We start from the raw sequence: 19111 nt of genomic DNA on the forward strand, positions 1-19111 counted from the left end.
GGCACATCATGACATCTACCCCAGCCTCTCTGTCCCAGCCCCAGCCCCAGCCCCAGCAATCTCCTTCTGTCCCTCGCCCGGCCATAGAATCTTTCGCCGCGGGACATTTGCACATATTCTTCCCATCCTCTCCCACTTGTCCTCATCTTGGCTCCACTGCCACTTCCTCTGGGAAGCCTTCCCTGATTTCTCTGTTTGGGTTGTCTTCAGAGCTCTTTGAGGGTCCTGACGCTGCACCTTTGGGTGCTACTATTTCATTAGAGTCCGACTCCCCAGATAGACTGTGCTGGGTTTGTTCTCGCTCACTGTCGTGTCCCCTCCACTGAGCATGGTGGGTCTCTCACAACAGGTACTCAGAAGGTGTCTGCTGAATGAATGAGAAGGACTGCGGCGCTGACAGCTCAGAGCCTGGAGCCTGCTTCTGATTCTGTGTCTCCCTTGCTCTCTGCCCCTCCCCCCCCAAAGATAAATCAACATTGGGGCGCCTGGTGGCTCAGCTGGTTGAGCGTCCAACTTCCACCCAGGTCATGATCTCACGGTCATGAGTTCGAGCCCCGCGTCGGGCTCTGTGCTGACAGCTCAGAACCTGGAACCTGCTTTGGAGTCTGTGTCTCCCTCTCTTAAAAATAAATGAACATTAAAAATAAATAAACACTGAAACATTTTTTTTAATGGACACATTGTATCGGGTAGCCAGAGCCGGATCTCGCTTTGTCCATCCATTCCCCTGCTCATGGATATTTAGGCTGCTTGCAGAGCTTTGATAGTTCACATCATGCTTCAGTGAACATCGTCCACACACCTTCTTGTACCCCTGCCTGATATTTCTGCAGGACAGATTTCTGCGGGGCCGTCGGAGTCTCCTGGGGTCAGGACTGGGCATGGAGGGGCCACCCAGGCCAGCGGGGCCCACAGCGAGCTCTCCGCTGGTGTTTTTGCCGTGGGCATAGAAACAGCAGAGGAAGTGGGTCCTAATGGGACAGAGGAGCATGAAACATCCCGCAGAGGGAGGGGGGGAGGGTTGAGCCTGATATCGAAAGGCTTTGTGGCACTCAGGGTCCCAGGCTCTGAGGTCCTGCGGCTCAGCTGTGTGCCCACGCAGTATCGGAGCCTCAGAAGGGCCTCCTTCATCGGAAGCTGGAGCTACTGATTCGTTATACTTGCTACCAAAAGGGCCCGGCTGTTACAAGTTCCAGTCCTTGTCGCTGTTGTCTAAACATGTGGCTTTTTACATTCCCTCCTTGAAAACCGAGGTGTGTGTGTGTGTGTGTGTGTGTGCATATGGGTGTGATATAAGCTTTTGCATATATTCCACCCCCTGCGGGTTGCAAACTTATATTCATTCTAAATACATGCATTTTAGCACGAGCCCCTTGTTGGCCTTGGTGGGGGCCAGGCTGGGTCCCCAGGCCTGGCTCTGGGTCACAGGAGGGAGGACAGGAGGCAAAATGGATAAGCGTACGTAGCGGCTCAGTCCTGGTGCCAGACACTGCCCAGGAGTTGAGATGTCTGTGGACATAATGGGGTGGGTGCAGGGTGGGTGTCGCTGCACAAAGGAGTGAGGGACGGAGGGGGCACAACTTCAGAGTCCTGGCAGCATCTGTGGAAGGGGCTGGAGCAGGCTGGTCCAGGACGGTCCTTTGTGACCCCCTGCCTCTCCCAGTGTTCCTGGAGGGGCAATGGAGGCTCCAGTGACCTGAGTGGCCAAGGGCCATGTGGGGAAACCTCACCGGGCTCAGCCTCACCGTTATCCCCGATGCTGGGCCCTGGTTCTGGGCTGGGACAGTATGTGTGCCATCATCAGGTGGTCACAGTGCCTTGCACAGCACCTGACACGGGTGACCGCTCAGAAAATGTGGAATGGATGCCTGCTGATGGCCTCCCGGCCTCATTAATGGTCCTTCCTGCTATGCAAATGCGACCACACCTCTCCCCTTCTCAAAGCCTGTCAGACTTCAGCCCCACCCTGAGCCCCGCCCCTTGGTTCCCACCCACCTCAGTTCACCCCTGGGCACCCCATTAGGCCAGCAACACTGGCTGCAATTCTGGGAGAGCCTAACCCCTGAAAAATGCTGGTGAGCCCTTGTCCCCGTGTCATTAATTCTCTTGTGACCGAGGCCTTTCCCCCCGGGTGGGCACGGGGCTGGGGTGACTGATTGCACCTGCTTGGCCTATGAGGACTTTGGCCAGTGGGAGGTGTCGACAGCATTTCCCAAGTGAAATGCCACGTGGAGATTAATGACCCCTGAGCTTCGGGGTCTGGGTGCGCAAGGCTGAGAGCCCCCGGGAGGGGCCTGCTGGGCCTTGCGGACCCCCTGCTCCACCCAGCCCCTTGAAGGAGCGGGGCTGCGGGTTCTTCTCCTTCACCTCGGTGCCCAGGATCTCCCAGAAATGGTTGCCTCTGCCTCATGCCTGAAACCTCAAACACAAATAATTTTCAATTTGCCTGGGAGTTTCAATCGTACAATCCAATGTTAAATAATAGATTAGATGCCTCAGGGAGAGAAACAGGATTTAAGAAGAAGAAATAAATAAAAGGAAAAGTAAAATTCAGCACATGGGCTTGCAGAGTAAGAATGTAGCTTTCCCTGCTGGCCTGCGCTGGCCCTCCCTGCCTACCCTGCACCCCTGGGTTCTCTCCTTCCCCTGGGTCTGTGGGACCTGCCCTTTGTGCACTCAGGTCTCCCCGCGAACAACTTCCAGCGTCAGCAGCCCGGGTTTCCACCCCCTCATCCCCGGCTCCCAGGCTCTGTACCCCAAGGGGAGGCCTGACTTGTGGCCCTGGCATCACCACGTCCTCAGACAGATGGGCTGAGCCAGACAGTCAGGTAGATACAGACAGTCACGGAGCACAGTCGGGCAGACACAGGCTGCTCCAGGAGACAGGCGTGATCTGAGTGAGTTGGGTGGCAACACGGGTGTAGGACGATGGCATCTTCGGACCCCCGAGGAGAAGGGGGTATGTCTGTGGGACATGACTTGTCTGCCAGTTCTGGAACTGAGGTCATCTCTGTCCAGTAACCTTTCCCTCTGCCCGTCCTGGCCAGCCACCGACCCCCATCCCTGGCCACGGTCTGCCCTCGTTGCCACAGGAAGCCGCATCATCTCCAATTTCACAGACTCCCAACTCCCACCTTCCCTGTGCCCAGCAGCCCTTCCTCTTTGTCCAGTCTAGACCCCTTGGGTCACCATCTCTGTCCGCTTCCCTCCACCCACCACATAGTTCTAGGAGAGCCGAGCTCTGACCTCCACGCCGCACAAAAAGCAGGATGGCCCATTGGTGGACACCAGGGCCAAACTGCCAGGGTTCGAATCCTGGAACATCCTCTTAATAGCCGTGTGGGCTTGGGCAAGTGCCTCAACCTCTCTGTGTCTCAGTTTCCTCATCTGTAAAAATGGAGAAGGATAATGATTGCATCTACCTTACAGGGTTGTAGTAAGGATTAAATAAACTAATAGGTATATAATGCTTAGAGCAGTTTTGCTTCAGGAGCCTAGGAAGGAGATGTCAGTGGCTTGGGTTAAGATGACGGCACTGGAGGGGGAAGGCAACCCGTGGACTCAGGACTGGGGGGCAGAGAGAACGAGTGTGAAGGGGAGAGTCCAGGCTGATGGAGGGGTGGAGGCCTGAGACAGGAAGCCTGGGGATGGGGAGGCCTGCAGGGGAGAAATTCGGGGCTCGGAGGGATGTGCCCTTACACTTGCCAACAGAGGCGAGGGCCGGGCTGCTGACCATCGGGGTCTGGAGGTCAGGGATCATATGAATGTGAGACTGCTGAGCTCATCCAGGGCATGTGTAGACAGAATGTCGAATTCAGAAGGTGGGAGAATTGAAGACGCGGAAGTGGGCCGTTTCTTTCCACGGGTGGCGGGACCAGAAGGTAGACCACAGCAGGTTCAAGAGCAAAAGGCCAGTGGAGGCATGGGGCAGCCGGATACATTTTGCAGGGCAGGAGGTAACAGAAACAGGGCAAGAGCTGGAGGGGATGTAGGGCTGTGGCTTTTTCCTTTCTTTTTAAAATGTTTTTTTAAAGTTTATTTATTTATTTTGAGAGAGAGCACAAGTTGGGGAGGGGCAGAAAGAGAAGGAGAGCGAATCCCAAGCAGGCTCAGCACCATCAGCACAGAGGCTGATGTGGGGGCTTGAACTCACGAACCATGAGATCATGACATGAGCTGAAATCAAGAGTCTGATGCTTAACCCATGGAGCCACCCAGGCGCCCCTGGCTTTTTCTTTTTTAAAGATGGGTTGTTGATAGGGAAGGAGGGGTGAGTGTGTGAGCAACGTCTTTGAAGGAGAGACAAAGGGCTCGGATGCAAGAGTGAGTGGGGGCTCCGACAGGGCGGGAAGGAGAGCCGGACAGAGGGAGCAAAAATACAACAGAGGACAGTGAGGGCCTTTCTGGTCCCTCCTGTTCCTTTCAGGAACGAGAGGCACGCGAGAGGCACGCCATTAGCTGTGCACCTTTCTCTGTGTGTCTGTGTCAGTGTGTGGACGTGTGTCTGTGTCCACGTGCACCCGGGTCTGTGTGTGTGTGTAGGTGTGAGTTCACAAGCATGTGTGCATCTGCATGTGTGTGTGCATCCGTATCTCTGTGTGCATGTGTATTCACAAGGATGGGTATGTGTGTGTGCAGGGACGTGCCTGCATGAATGTGTCACATATGCGTGCTGAGGTCACCCTTGAGGAAAGGGGGAGAAAGAACACAGCAGGTTGCTAACGGGCCCGTGTCGTTTGTGCTCCTGACTGTTGTCATGTCCTCCTGCAGTGTGGTGGTCAGGCTGGAGGGGGGCGCTGGCTGGGGTGGGGTTTGCCGGGGGAGTGAGGCAGTGTTACAGGTCCTGAGGCAGGTCAGGATCCGCTCCCAGTCTAAGCCTGTCGCCAGAGACAAGAGTGGAGCCAGCAAGGGCAGTGGAAGCTCCCTCCTCACCCCTGGTGACACGTGGCCCTTCCATGCTCTGCGTCCTCCCTGTGTCTGCCTTTTCTAGAGAGTCCCGGGACCTTCCAGCCCCATTAGGCCCATGTGAGGTGGGCTGGGTGCGGGGTGGGGGGACTGGGGCTGTTTTCGGACTTGGAGTTAGGGCCGGTGGGTCCTCTGGAAGTGGCCTTTGGGGTCTGCCCAGAGATATCTGGGGAGGCAGGACCCCCATGACTCCATGGGAGGAGAAAGGGCAGAAGACGGGCCAATCGGGGCGGGGGGGTGGGGGGGTGCAGGTCGGGGACCGGGTCTCCGGCGGCGGTGAGGGATTCGCCACCGCGCCCAGAGCTGCGCGGTCGGAGCTTTGCTGCCACCTCGTGGGCGGGCTGGGGAAGCCCGGGCCGCTGCTCAAGAGCGAGGGCTTAGCGTCCCCTTGTGGCCGAGTGCTGCCTTGCCGGCGGAAACCGGCGACATCCCAGCGCCCAACCCGATACCGCACAGTCGTGGGAACTGGGGGCGCGGTGATGGCACAAGAGGGGTCCCAGCCCCACCGCGTGGGTGGGATCCCAGCTCCGGGTCCTGGCACTCTGCAGTTCTGACAACCTCTCTGTGCTTCAGCTCCTTATAAAGTAGGGCGAGGCGCGCATATTGTCAGGGGTGCTAGGAGGGGTATATCGGGCAGTTATGGGAGAGGCCAGCACAGCCTGGCCCACCATGGCGCTTGAGTCAGGCTGGCAGGCCCTAGGCGCCCCTGGGTTGGAACGACTCACTTCTGACCTGTGACCCTTGCCACTTGCCCTAGGTTTCATGTGCTTTGGAGAGCAGCCCTGCAGCCCACTGTCTCCGCCTTTGCTTCAGGAGGCAGGCCCACAGGCGAGGGCGAGGACAGAAGCATCTGTTCGCAAGCGGCCCCAGCCCAGCCAGACTCCTGGGTACCCTCTGCTGCCGCCTCACAGCGGGGACTCCGGTGCAAAAAGGCCCTTCTGGGCCCCGTGAAGTCGGCGCGCAGCAAGCAGGCCTCACTTCCAGGCCGGGCCAGGCCAACGGGATGGAGCAGAGCTCAGGACTCTCCATGCTCTCTTCCCCTCCCCCCACCTCTGCCTTCAACCGACCCCTCCCCCCCCCAAGCCTGAGCAGTGGATCCCTCCAGCCAGAGCAGCCAGACTAACACCTTTCATCCTCTCCCCACCCCTCCCCAGGCGAGGCTTCTGTGAGTCTGTCTACTCCAGGGTGTTTCATTCTTCAGCATCACTGTACCATCAACATGGGCCCCCAGAGATTACGGGGTCCATTCTGGGGCCCATGGTCTCCCTCAGCCCCTGGTGCCCAGTTCTGGGGTGGTGGGGAGACACCGGGAGGAAATCCCCGTGATTGGCCATGGGTGATCCCCAGAGAAAAAAGGCCGAGGAGGAGTTGGGGGAGTGAGGGCAGGCCACCTCCTGGCCCTGGGTTTCTCCTGGGGCTCCCAGCCCCACCAATGGGCTCAACCCAGAGGATGAAGTTGGCAAAGGCCTGGGAGGGGACGTGGGTGCTGGAAGACTCTCCATCTACGCCTGACCATGTCTGTCCCGGGCCCCTGTGTGTGTAGCCAAGCCTGTGGGGTTGTGGGCAGGGGGGAAGGTTTGGCCACATCGCAGAGGCCAGTGGTGCCCGAATCTCCCACCTGACCCCCTGGCTGGACATCACATCCCCCTTCCAGGGGACTCCAGGGTTTCTGCGGCTCACAGGCCCCAGGGGGGAAGCACTCTACCCCACTGCCCACCCACCCAAACACCCACACACACACCCACACTCATTCATGTGTTGTCCTCAAGTCCTCAGGCTACATGAGGCTTGAGTCTGGGGTTGGGGGCCGGAGGCGTTGAGGTTCAGCCCCACCTCGGTGGAGGTAGGGGAGGTCTCGGGGCTCAGGCCTCTGGCCTACAGTTGGAGGTCATGCTGGGGGCCATCAAGTGGTCATCATGATCACTGGCTGGATTCTTTGTCACCACCCAGAAGGAAAGCCCCTCTTGGATGGATATGTTGTGTGTGTACATCTGCCCAACTCAGGCCTGGTTGTCTCTGACTCTTCAGAAGTCAAGACGTCTTTTTTTGCTCCCATTTCCCACACACATTCCTCCCTCCTTCCCTCCCTCCCTCTCTTTCTCTCTCTCTCTCTCTCTCTCTCACACACACACACACACACACCATGGGGGGATGGTCCCATGACAACCCAAATTGTCTCCAAGCAACAGCCATGAGTGAAGTGTCCTTCAGGCTCCCAGAAGTTCCCTTTGCTGATCAGATGACATGGTGACACTGCCTCAGGCTTCACCAGATGCGTCCACGACCAGAGACACTAGCTTCGCGTGGTGACTTCCATCTCCCTTTTCCTTCCCTGCCTCCTCTCACACTGACCTGGCCTTGGCAGAGGTACAGGTTAGCCTCTCTGGCTCTCTGAGCCCCTAGGCATCCATCCGTCTCCCCACTTCCATACCCAAGAGCCCCTCGTGCCCTGACCACAGCCTCCTTCTCACCTCTGTGAGTTCCTCCCGCCAGATGGCCAGCCCCTCCTGCTGGAACCTGGTAGGGGGCGCTCACCCTGCTCAGGGTTCCTGGAGGCAGGTGACCCCAAGAAGGTGGGAGGCAGCCTCAGTTCCTTGTCCTACTTTTTTAAGTTTCCAGAGCCCATGGTGGAGACACAAAGGAGGGAGCAGCAGGCACCAGCATGTCCCCTCCTCCTGGGCCCCAGCAGCCTCTCCCCCAGCAAATGGGAACCGATTGAGAGCACTCTCCTGGGGAGATCCGCAAAGAGACCCACAGAGAGAGTCAGAAGGGCATGTGGCTGACAGAGAGATGGGACCTGGAAGCAGACAGACAGACCTTTACAAATAGGCAGCAGTTTCCATTACAGACGAGACCCCCAACAGGAACGGCCACAGCCGCGCTCAAAGCTCCAACACACTTTGAGACCTTTCAAGAATCACCCTGGCTTTTGACCATCTCAGAGCCACTTCTGTGTATGAAAATATATACTTTGGGAGACGTCCCCGGCTCCCCCGTGGGCTTCTCCTGCTCCTCCCCCAGAATGTGGTCCCTCAGGGGTGGGCAGTCCTGAAAGCTCTAAGGTGGCCTGGTCAGGTGAGTGGAGCCAGGGGCCAAGGCCAAGGTCATGGGGGTCTGCAGATGACAGAGATAAAGCCCTGCTTAGGGAGAGGGATAGCATCGATCCCCACCGGAAATGCCACACCCCCCGAGACCCCTGTGCAGCGCCCCGCTGACCCCAGTGGTTTGCCCAGAGAGCTCTGGCCGTCCTCAGGGGGCCCCCACAAAGTGACAAGAAGGGACCCCAGTGGGCCTCCACAGGGATAGGTCTATTTTCTCCTTTCAGGATGAATGTGCTGGTACTGATAACAGAGAACCCTGTTGATGGGGTCTTGGCCTCTGGAGCCTGAGTGGGAGGTGAGCGGGAGCTCCCCTCTCGCACAGGCCACTCCCACCCTGGGCTCCCCTGGGCGGGGCTTGCGGGTGCCCGGCTCAGGCTGTCCTGGGGAGGGAGACAGAGCCCCCACAGCTTGGGGAAGGGTCCGTGTGTTCCCCTACCAACACAAAGTGTAGACACCGCTACTCTGGAAACCATGTGCTTTATTTGGAACCTCATTCTGAGGGAACCTCCCCCCTGGGTCATAGAAAAGCTGCAAACCACGTGGTTTGGTACAAGGCAATGGCTAAGGGACTGCAGGAAATCCCTTACCGCTGGGGCCCTCGTCCTCAGGGCCTCAGAATTCCCTGGTCATCCTGACTCTTGGCCGAGCTAGGCCTATGCAGCTAGGACTCCTGGGGTCCTGCTCAGCCCCCAGCATCTTCCTCAGCGGAGGAGTGAGAAAGTGGGTATGGAACAAGGGCCAGAGTCCCCACCCGACGCCCGGGCCTCTGTCCTCCACCTCGGGCCAGCGGCACGGAGCAGCCACGGCTCCTCACGTCCGCAGAGCTCTGTTGCTCCGGGTACGTGTCAGCTCTCGGGTGAGGGACCACGGACAGTGGGATGCCCGCGCAGACAGGTGAGTGGCCGCGGGCCCCGCCCCTCAGTACAGGTCTGCAAAGGGCTTGGAGTAGTTGAACATCAGGTAGTCCATGTAGTAGAAGTCGTAGGTGCGCTGTCTCTGCAGGGCCGAGAGCTGGGTGAAGTACTGGTGGGTGATCTGTGCCGTGGTCCGGGCCTCCTGCGAGTGCCGGTCTTTGAACTGGGGGAAGGTCAGGTTCCGCGGCGCCCGGATGAGGCTCAGGAAGAAGTTGGCATCCTCCTCCATGCTCTCAAACTTGCCCACGAAGTCATAGTCGATGAGGCAGGGGCTGCAGAGCCGGCTGACGTGGTCCCAGTGGATGTCCATGCCCACGGGCCGGTGCACGTCCAGCAGGTACTGGACGAACTCGGGGAAGCGCACGCCGGAGCCCGTCCGCAGCGCCTCGCGAGAGGCGTTGGCCCGGTACCGGGCCAGGATGGCCTTGCCGAAGACAGGGTGGTAGTAGCTATTGGGATGCTCGAACTTGTCGCGGAAGGCGGAGACCAGCCTCTCGAAGGGCTCGCGGACAAAGAGCATCTTGGTGTAGGTGCTGAGGCGGTGCAGGATGCCCTGGCGGTCGAAGGTGTCCAGCCGCCGGAGGGCGCCGCCGTAGTGCACGGTGTTGTGCTGGATGTCCGCGGTGGACGAGGCCAGCCCGGCCATCACCATGAGCACCCGCTTCCAGTTGGAGCAGCCCGCCTTGGGCACCTCGCAGTACAGCACCCGGTGGCGGTCCTCCACGAAGAGGCGGGACACGTGACGGGGCGTGACCGCCCTGCGGCTGCTGCTCGCCCGGTACTTGGCGCACGCCTCGCGCATCACCCGCTTGCGCTCTTGCTGGCTCCGGTGCAGGGTGACCCAGTGGCCGTCCGCGGCCCAGGGCGCCGGCCGCACAAAGGGACCGGCCGAGCCGTTGGCCGGGACGGCTGCTGCAGCAGCGGGCGTCTTCTTGATGAGCAGCCGCCGGCGGCGCTGCCGGGGTCGCAGACGGGCCCCCATGTTTCGGGGGGCTCGAGGCCGGTCGGGTACCAGCAGGTTGAGGCCCCTTGGGGCCCGGCTGGACAAGTCTCGGGTGACCTTCTCCGTAGGGGCCTTCAAGTCACCATCCCGGGAACTGCCTGGTGGGAGATCCTGAGTCAAGAAGAGAAATGGTTATCAGGGTGGACACGGCAGCTGGGCGCTGAGGGTCTCACAGGTCAGATGCTCACAGTGGCCGGGGTCCCTGCCCCCTCTGTGGCCTGAGTTTATTCCGGGTGAAGGAAGAGACTAGCTGACCCTGTGGGATTTGACCCCTCTGGTCTGAGCCTAGGTCCGGTCCCCAAAGGCCCCCCACCCCTAGCGGGCCATGGTCTTGAGGCAGAGGTGCAGGTATCTTTTCAGCCACGAGATGGCGCAAGCCTCCCAGGAACCTGCACCCGGCGAGGCAAGCCGGCAGGAGCCGGCGGCCTGAGGAGGCTGGCGCAAATTTACTGCCTCTATTAGCACAAGTCCAAAGCTGCCATCCGACAGGAAAGGGAAATTCATGGGGCCAAAGCCGTGGGCTTTGTTCCCAAGGCCCCTGGGAAGGACTGGACGCATTTTTCTTTCCAAGAATGAATTCAACATGAGCTCCCAGTGTTCTCCCCTGCCCTCCCCAACTTTCCCCAGGCTGCCGGTGCTGAGATTTATCTGACTCTCAGAACTCACGTTGTAGGGCTGCTGTGGCCTGATGCTGAACTTTATTCCTGAAAAGCAGAGAGGACAGTATTAGCAGCAGAAGTACCATGTGGCTCCCAAGGACCCGCTCACGGGCTCTTGATGCTGGACACGCGGGCTGCAGGGCACTGGGGGCGGGCTCTGCGAAAAGGCAGTTCAGGGGGGCAGAGAGGAGCAGGCATGGCTCAATGTGAGTGTCCCTCAACTCCTCTACCCACATGGAAAATGAGGGTGCAGCAAGATGTGGTCCCACAGGCTCCCAAGCTGATGACTTCTCAGCATCTTACCTCCCAATGTGACCTGGAAGGTCTCAAAAGGTGCCCTGCCCAGGTGTGTCCACACATCTGCTCAGTGGAACAGCCAGGAATCTCATAGCACTGCCCCGCACCCCCACACAACCTCACGCTATCATTAAGCCATGGGGCAAGGACCCTTCAGAAAGCTCTGCCCATCCTCTCTATGCATTGGCCAGCCCTCGATCTAGTCCATGTGGAGCTTCTGTACTCGGAATCCCACAAACACCCACACCTTTGCACACACAGGCCTGGGAGTGGAACACATGCCTTCCCTTGGATGTGCCTCCCCACTGGCTCTGGGGAGTCCTCTAACCTAGGCATCTACTTCGAGATTTTGGCCAACTCGGCTGGCCCTGGGGCTCTGGCGTGAGCTGGCCACCTCCTGCTCACGCTGGTCTCCCCCAAAGGGCTGAGCAGAGCCCAGGCGTGGAGTGATTGTCCGGCAAGCACTTGGCACTGGAGGAAGATGAAGACAGATAGATCAGTGCATTGCTGACCACACTCCGCAATGTCCCCCCCCTTCCCTTGAGCTTCGCTGAGGCCAAAGTCACCGGGATAACAGGCTCTGGGGAAGTGAACCTTTGGTCAGAGAAGATGATTCTGCTTCACACTCTGGTTTGTTTTGAAGGAGGTCCTAGGGAAACAAGAGGATTTCCTTTGGGGGAACTTATTTTGGAGTCTCGGCCTCCTTCCCCCGTCCCTGCCTGGCCACCGAGGCATCAGGGCTTTTCCAGCTCTGGTGCCACGGAAGCGGCGGTTTCTACTCTGAGGCTTTGCCAAAGGCCACAGTCACAGTCGGAACCAGCCACCCTTTAAACAAGCGAAGACTTGAACTTCCAGTTGGCACGATGGGGCACACCTGACCGAGTTCTGGCTGCTGCTGGGCTGTGTGTGCGAGATGTCCTGGGCGCCCAGCATGGGGCCCCATGGGGGTCCTGCCGTCTCTGTATACATGGTATAGGTCCAGTGGCTGGAGCCCAGTTGCTGAGAGGACATCCAGGTCCTCTGTCCCTGACCCAGGGACTCTGCCGATTTCTCCACGAGGTCCAGTCTTACAGGTTCAGCCACTGCTATGACCCTGACCTCATACTGGTCAGTCTGAGGATGTGCCTACACATCTCCTTCATTTACCAGCTACCGAGGAGGTGGGGACGCGAGGTCACCCCTGGGCTGGAAAGCCGACATTCCTGGGGCCTACTGGGAACTTCCTCAAGTTCCAAACGTGGCACAAAGGTGGAATGTGGGCACGCTGCATGTTTCTTTTGTTGCAATACTTTTCTTTGATCCCTTTGGGCTGGGAACAGGGGTGTGCCCTTCCCTGGGCAGAGGACAGGGTGTCCGTACCTTCCTGGGCATCCCCTAGCTTATGGGCAATATGTGTGTACAGGTGGGGGAGCCCTGAAACAGGGCTTCCAGACTCTTCCACGGAGGCTGAGGGGGAGCTCCACATAGAACTGGCTGCACCCCTTGGGACATGGGATGCAAGCAGTGGGTACTTGACCCTGAGACAGGAGTCTTTTCACATTGAAAAGGGGTCCTCACCAGGGTCCCCTTCTCATCCCAGAGCCTGCCAGCCCCCCTCCCCCCGCCCCTACTCTGCTCTGCCTCATTCCAGCCTGAGCTTCTCCAGCTCCTTTCTTTCTGACACACGCGGGTTTCCTCCTGCAGCCAGTGATCACAGGTCTCTTCACCAAAAGGGACTCACTGCACGTTCAGTTTTCCTCCACACTGCTGGGTTTCCTTAATTATTTTCTTCTGGTGACGGCAGCTGGCTCTGCTAAATCACCTCTCCTCCTCAGAGTCTCAGATACGGGAATTTACTCTGCTTGTCAATCCTGTCAACTCGTCAAGGTATGGTGGTACTTATTTATATTCCTTTTCTAGAGCAAATGAGTCATGCCAGATTTGGCCAAGAGTGGGACTCAAAAGCTGCTCTCAAAAGGCACCCTGCCAGCCGGTGGAGCTGGACAAGGATGTCCTTATGGAGATGTCAGCCCTCACAGCTGTGATCTCCCGCTGGCCCTGTCCTCACAGCCTGGAGGGCGGTGGGCTGTGGGACCTGTCCCATTTTATCTGTGCAGACTGGACAGAAGGGTGCTGAGCCTCAAGGGGGTTTTCGAGGTTGGCCCACTTGAAGGCTGGAGAGAACATTCCTGCTGGACAGAGCCCCAGTCTGGGGGAGTCCCTGACCTCTTGGCCACTTTTACCCAATAAAGTCAACTCGGCTGCAACTACCCCCTTTGAAAAGAATAACTGTCTTGTGGAAAACCCAACAACAGATCTTATGTGGAGCCCGAGTTTGCCACAAGCTGTATGTTCTCAACCTTTCAACTTACCGCAGCTCACTTGGCAAAGACTGACCCTCTCCCATATGCCATTTTGGAAGAAAGACAGGAAGTTAATGAAGGAAATGTAACAGGCTCTCCCCCCTGCCAGGGGCCCACTGGCCCTACTTTTCCTGTGGAAGAAGCCACTCTTCCATGCACTGCTTGGATAAAAGCCAAAACAAAGATCACCCCTAGCTCTGAGCAAGTGAAGGCTTTGGGTGCCTTGAGGCTGGGGTCTGCATACCCCACAGTGGGCTGCATTCAGGACACTGGACAGCTCTGTGGAGTGACCAGGAAGGGGAGCTAAGGGTCCTACGTCTGCTGCACCCATGAAGAAGGTATTGCCACCAGGAGCCACCAGACTCAGTGCCATAGGGGGACTTATGCCCGGGGGGGGCGGCGGCGCTTGGCTTCAATATAACCACCACCAGCCCCTCCCAAGCCCTCGAATGGACATGCAATCAAATAAAAACAGTGGGCTTGCTGAGCAACACAAGCCACAACCCCTAGCCTCCTTTTCCATTTGATGTCACCAATGTTGCCACATACCTCCGCGGTCTCCCTCACCCCCACCCTGCGGCAGAGGAATCCCAAGGCCGGTCATGTACATGCTCCACGTTCAGCGTCTGAGTTACCTGTCTTCTCCTTTCAACATAATGTTAACAATCTGTAAGGGAGCTTCATCCCCTGCACGGTGAGAAAAAAACAACCACTTTCTCTTTCTGGACAGATGACATTTGCAGAGCGGTTGAAACACAGGCTGTACGGTAAGAGTGAGCATTGGTGAGAATAAACAAGGCGTGAGTTATTGAGACTGCCAAGTGGGCTCCACACTGTGAACTCTTCATTGGCTGAGGGTTTTCCTCTGAGTGTTTGGCTGAAAGCTTGCTGGTTACCTGCCAAGGGGAGGCAGAGGCTGATGATGGTGTATGTGCCCAGTTTCTTATAATTAGGCTGTGAAGCCTGGGTCTGGGGCAGAGCTGCGGAGGGGGCTTCATGGTCACATGGGCTGCTGCCTCCTTTTGTCCGAGTCACAGGAGAGAGACCTGCTGGGTTCAATTCTAAAGCCCTAATCTCTGATGCCCAGGACCCACAGAGGGTCAGGCTGTGTAGACCGGCGACACTGACATGAGTTAAAACAGGATCCGAGTCCCTGGAAAGGGCTGGAAGTGCCACACGAACCCTTAGTTGACCACGTCTGAGGACAGCGACTGCTATTCTGGCTGCTCAAATCTCAGTCCCAGGTCCTGATAGTGGAGAGAGGGTCCTGCTACCCTGAACGCTGCGGCCTGGGGGCAGACAGGGCTGCCCCAAAGGAGTCAGACCTGCAAAGGGAAACAGATGGGAGAACGGAAGGGGCCAGTAGGGCCCTGGGGCATGGGTGTGAGTCCACAGTCCCTGCTCTGTGCAGTCTCAGACCTGTGGTCCTTGGATCCTCAGAGCTACATCGAACTGTGTACCCTGGATCTTCCGGTGGCTGTGCCTGCGTGGCCACCATCATCCGCTTTGTCCACCCACAGGTCCACTTCTGCTGCCCAACAGGCCAGGAAACTCCCAAGGCTTTCAGGCTGGCCTGAGCCAGGGAAGACACTGGAAACGAGGCCCCCACTGCATCTTGCTTTCCCCCATGTATGAGATACAGAGTCCAAGCTTCGGTCCCACCCCAGACTCCTGGCAGGCGTGTCTGCCGGATGAACAGTGTTGCCCTGCTCTGCTGTTCACAGAAGCTCCTGCACTGAACACATGTGCCGTGAGAAAGGTCTCTGTGCCGTGGGGCAGGCGGCAGGGCCCGGCAGAGTTCGGGTCCTCACGCAGTGGTGATGAGCCACAAGGAGTGAGGCAGGGATGCTGGCAGGAGAAACTGAGCCAGGAGGGTGTGCTGCTCATTGGGATCAGGGGAGAAAGCCCTGAGGGAACTGCCAGGCCCCGCTCCGCAGGAAGTACAGAAGGGCTCTGAATGAGGGGCTCAATTCGTCCTCCGTGACCAGGCCATATATATGCGGGGGGTTTATTTTAAGGAATTGGCTCATGCAATTGTGGGGGCTGGCAAGACCAAAATCTGCAGGCTGGAGAGGCAGGGAAGATTCAATATTGTAGGGTCCCCTGGAGGCAGAATTCTCTCCTCCTTGGAGGCCCTCAGTCTTTTCTCTTAAGGCCTTCAACTGATTAGACGAGGCCCACCCACATTATGGGTAACCTGCTTTACTCTAAGTCTATCGACTTAAATATCCACTACTTCTAAAAACATAGCTTCACAGTAACATCTAGACTGGTGTTTGACCAAACATCGGGGCACGGCAGCCTGGTCAAGTTGACACAAAATTAACTGTCACAAGGGGTATAATAATTTCTTAGGGCTTGCGGTAACAAAGCACCACCAAACTGGGTGGCTTAAAATAACAAACACAATTCTCTCGCAGTTCTGGAGGCTATATGTCTGAAATGGAAGTGTCAGCAGGGCCGTGTTCCCTCCACAGCCTCTTCCAGCTCTTGGCAGCCCCAGATGCTCCCTGGCTTGTGGCCGCTGAAAACCAGCCTCTGCCCCCATCTTCCGTTGTGTGTGCCTGTCACTTTTCTTCTTCTTCAAAGGACACCAGTCATTTTGAATTAGAACCCACCCTAATGGCCTCATCTTAACTTGATCACATCTGCAAGGGCTCTATAAGGTCATATTCACTGGTCCCAGGGTTTGGGACTTCAACATAATTTGGGGGAGGCGACACAGTTCAACCCCTAGCAGGGGGTAATGTGACCTCAGGGGGCTTTAAGAGCACTCTAGAGGCAGGGCAGGAAGAGTCTGGAGGAGGTGAGAAAACATGTCCCCAGCTGATCAGTAGATTGTGTTAGTTCTCCATGTTCTTGGGCAAGGACCATGTCTTTTCTGGGTCGGACAGTCTGGCAAAATGCCTAGCACACAGCAGGAGCTCAATAAATGCTCGTGGAAAGGCTGGTGCTGCTTGGACTGAGAGCTGCCCCTGGAGGATCTTCTCCAGCTCGGTCTAGCAGCCTGTCCATGCCACCCAGGAGGGGTGGTTAGATCTACGACGCACCCAATTGGCGGCCTCCCCTTGCCATCTGTGGGGCACCAGGCCAGGCCACACCTCCTCTGGCTCTTCTCCCACCAGCTCAGGCTCTGCCCTTTTGAGGGGCCAACCCCTCATCAGCCTCTGATGCCTCATTGTGAGCCGCTCCCTTCCTCTGGGCAGGTTGTTAATTTATGCAGATGAGATGCAAAACTGAAGTTTAAACACACTCAGCAATTAGAGGGCAGCCTGGACTCAAGGCACAGAATTCAGATGGAAGAAGCCTCACAGAAGGGTCTTAAATTCTCACTTGTGATCACAGAAAAATCCGACTCATTAAATTCTCTGCTCGGGCTCCATGCACAGCCGTGCCCGCCTCTGCTGCCCCAGGCCCAGGGCAGGGAGACAGGGTTCCCGGCTGCTCTGCGGTCAGAGTGTGGACCTCAGGGAGAGCCAGGAGCCAGGCCAGGAGCGCCCCACCTCCCACCCCGGCAGGGGGGTGGGTGGTGCCGCAGGACCCTCTCCTCTTGCCTCAGCCTCTGTGGGTGGGCTTCTTCCAGTTGTTCGAAGACCACCAACCTCATGGTGAGGCGACACAGTAACCCCTGACCCTTGGCCCAGACCAGAGGAGGGGCTTCCCCTCCCTTCTCCTGGAGACTCCACTCGGAGTCATAGCTTTCAACAAGGGGTCGTGTATTTTAAAAGAGAGCAAGAGCACAGCTGTGTGACCTTGGACAGATCCCTCGACCTCACCGAACCTTAGCTTCCTCATCTGTAAGATGGGATAAAAACACCCATCTTGCAGGTCCATAAATGTGCAAATGAAACATGCACGGTGCCTGGCACAGAGAGCCCATGGGAGGGAGGCCGCCAGAGCCTGGGGTTCCTATCGCCGGGTCACCTTCACAGCAGCTGAGTTCCTCTGAGCCCAGCTCCTGCACCAGCGCGGGGACTCTGGGACCTGTCTGCAGAGGAGGGAAGCAGGAATCTTCCCGTCTCGGGCTGATGGGCACCTGACGGCTCTGACCACTACTTGTTTTGTTTAGCGATTCCATTCCCTCGCCTCCGTGATTAGGATCCACGATTCAACCGGGTGGTTCTCTGTCAGCTCAGCCTGGGCGGTGAATTCCCGTACGGCTGTCAGAGTGGGGCACTGGAGCTGCCTGTCAGTCAACCAGCCAGCCAGTTAGCCGGTCTGCAAACCCAACAGCTGTTCTGCTTTTCCACAGTCACCCATCTGCCCATCACTTGAAGGGATGTCCCTGAGCATCTCCCCCCACTCCAGTATGCCTGCCTATCCACAAGGAAGGGGTCCCCAGCTCCTGCTCCAAAGCTCTCCTCTGTCAGAGCCTGGGGGCAATTCCTACCATGTTGGGGGGGGGGTCGTGCACCCCCCCACACAGGGGCCACGCACTGCACTGTACCTCCACGTGTGCATGTCACATGGAACCAACGAGGGACAGCATGCACACTGAGGGGGTGCATCACACTGCTTTTCCGTGCATGCATCCTGCCGTGTGACGCAGCGTGCTCTGGGTGGGGAGCATGTGTGTTCACGTCCGTGTACAGCTTCAGAGAGTACGTGGCGCATGGCTTAGAACAGGTCATGCCTTTCCTGCCTTCGTGTGTTCTTTCAACACATGAGCCTGGAAGGATTAGCAGGAGCCTGTGAATGCTGCTGCAGGGGAGAGAGAATGAAGTTCCTGACACTGGCCGGCTAAGCCCCAGTGCCCCCTGGCGGCCCGTCTCTGCCTCCCCTGCAGGCGACAGAACACAGCATGCTGGCCAGCACCGTTTGTCCATTCTCTACACACGGACTGAGCACCTGCACGTGCCAGGCAGAGTCTTACACACCGGTGACTGTGTCCTGGCCATGAATGGGACAGTCATGGCCCTTGCCCTTGTGGAGTTTACGGTCTAGCCAAGAAATGAGGCACTGAGCAGTTCACGTGTGATGGTTGCAGGGGTGTGTCAGCAGGTGGCATGTGACAGGGGAGGGGTATCGGTGAGGTCTCCCTAAGGTAGTGACAAGTCATCGGCGCCTGGGGGTAACGAGGGCCTTTCTGTAGGAGATCACCTTGCACCATGAGACCAGGGCTTACGGGATGAAGGGACAGAGAGACCGAAGGGTGTCGAGAAATGATAGCACGCTGGTGGCTGGCGGGGGGGGGGGGGCAGCAAGTTGGGGGCCCTATCGTCCTGGCAAAGACCCCTCATCTTATCTCCTGAGGCCCAAGGGGAGTCTACAAAGGCTTTAAGCTGGCAGCTATTTGGAACTTAAGGACCATTCTGAGATGAAGAGCGGAAGACAGAAGCAGAAAGGGTGGTCCACGGTTGTTGCCACCGTCCAGGGAGGACACGTGTGAGGCCTGAATGCCGGCGCTCATGGCAGAAGGCGGAGGAAGACGTGGCGAGTATTTCGGGAAGAATGAGCAGGGCGGTGCACGGTGAATGTTTAACCCTGGCTCCCTGCGTGGTGGGGAGGAGCAACTCTGTAGTGATGCTGATTCCTGTGGTGTCAACACTTCTCCATGACCGATTTCAAGCTAGTGATGTGAACGGGGGGGTTGGGCCCTTGTGGGCTGCTGGTGCAAGCCAGCTCCGGGTCAGTACCACCTGGGGACTGACTGGGAGCAGAATAAGGGAGATTCTGGTTTCTGGCTTGAGCAGTGGGACGCTGATGCCATTTCCTGGGGAGGGGGTGCAGATCCACATTGAGTTTGAGAGGTCTACGGGGTCTCCCAAGTGTAGACGTCCAGAGGGCAGACGGAGGATGCCGGAGAAGGGGATGAGCTGGGCGGACGTAC

General features: G+C 57.7%; 1 protein-coding gene across 1 annotated transcript in view; it reads right to left on the reverse strand.

Annotated features, from left to right (window-relative positions):
• Window positions 1–8527: 8527 nt before the first annotated feature.
• Window positions 8528–19111, reverse strand: part of CHST8 (carbohydrate sulfotransferase 8) — a 69217-nt gene continuing 58633 nt past the window's right edge. Inside the window, exons 3-4 of the mRNA XM_049621815.1 lie at window positions 10650–10687; window positions 8528–10094 (exon numbers count right to left, since the gene is read on the reverse strand). Of these exons, the coding sequence (XP_049477772.1) occupies window positions 8985–10094; window positions 10650–10687 (1148 nt within the window). The 3' untranslated portion in view covers window positions 8528–8984. The remainder of the gene's footprint in view (window positions 10095–10649; window positions 10688–19111) is intronic.

The sequence above is a fragment of the Panthera uncia genome (assembly GCF_023721935.1).
Source record: "Panthera uncia isolate 11264 chromosome E2 unlocalized genomic scaffold, Puncia_PCG_1.0 HiC_scaffold_19, whole genome shotgun sequence".
Lineage (NCBI taxonomy): Eukaryota > Metazoa > Chordata > Mammalia > Carnivora > Felidae > Panthera > Panthera uncia.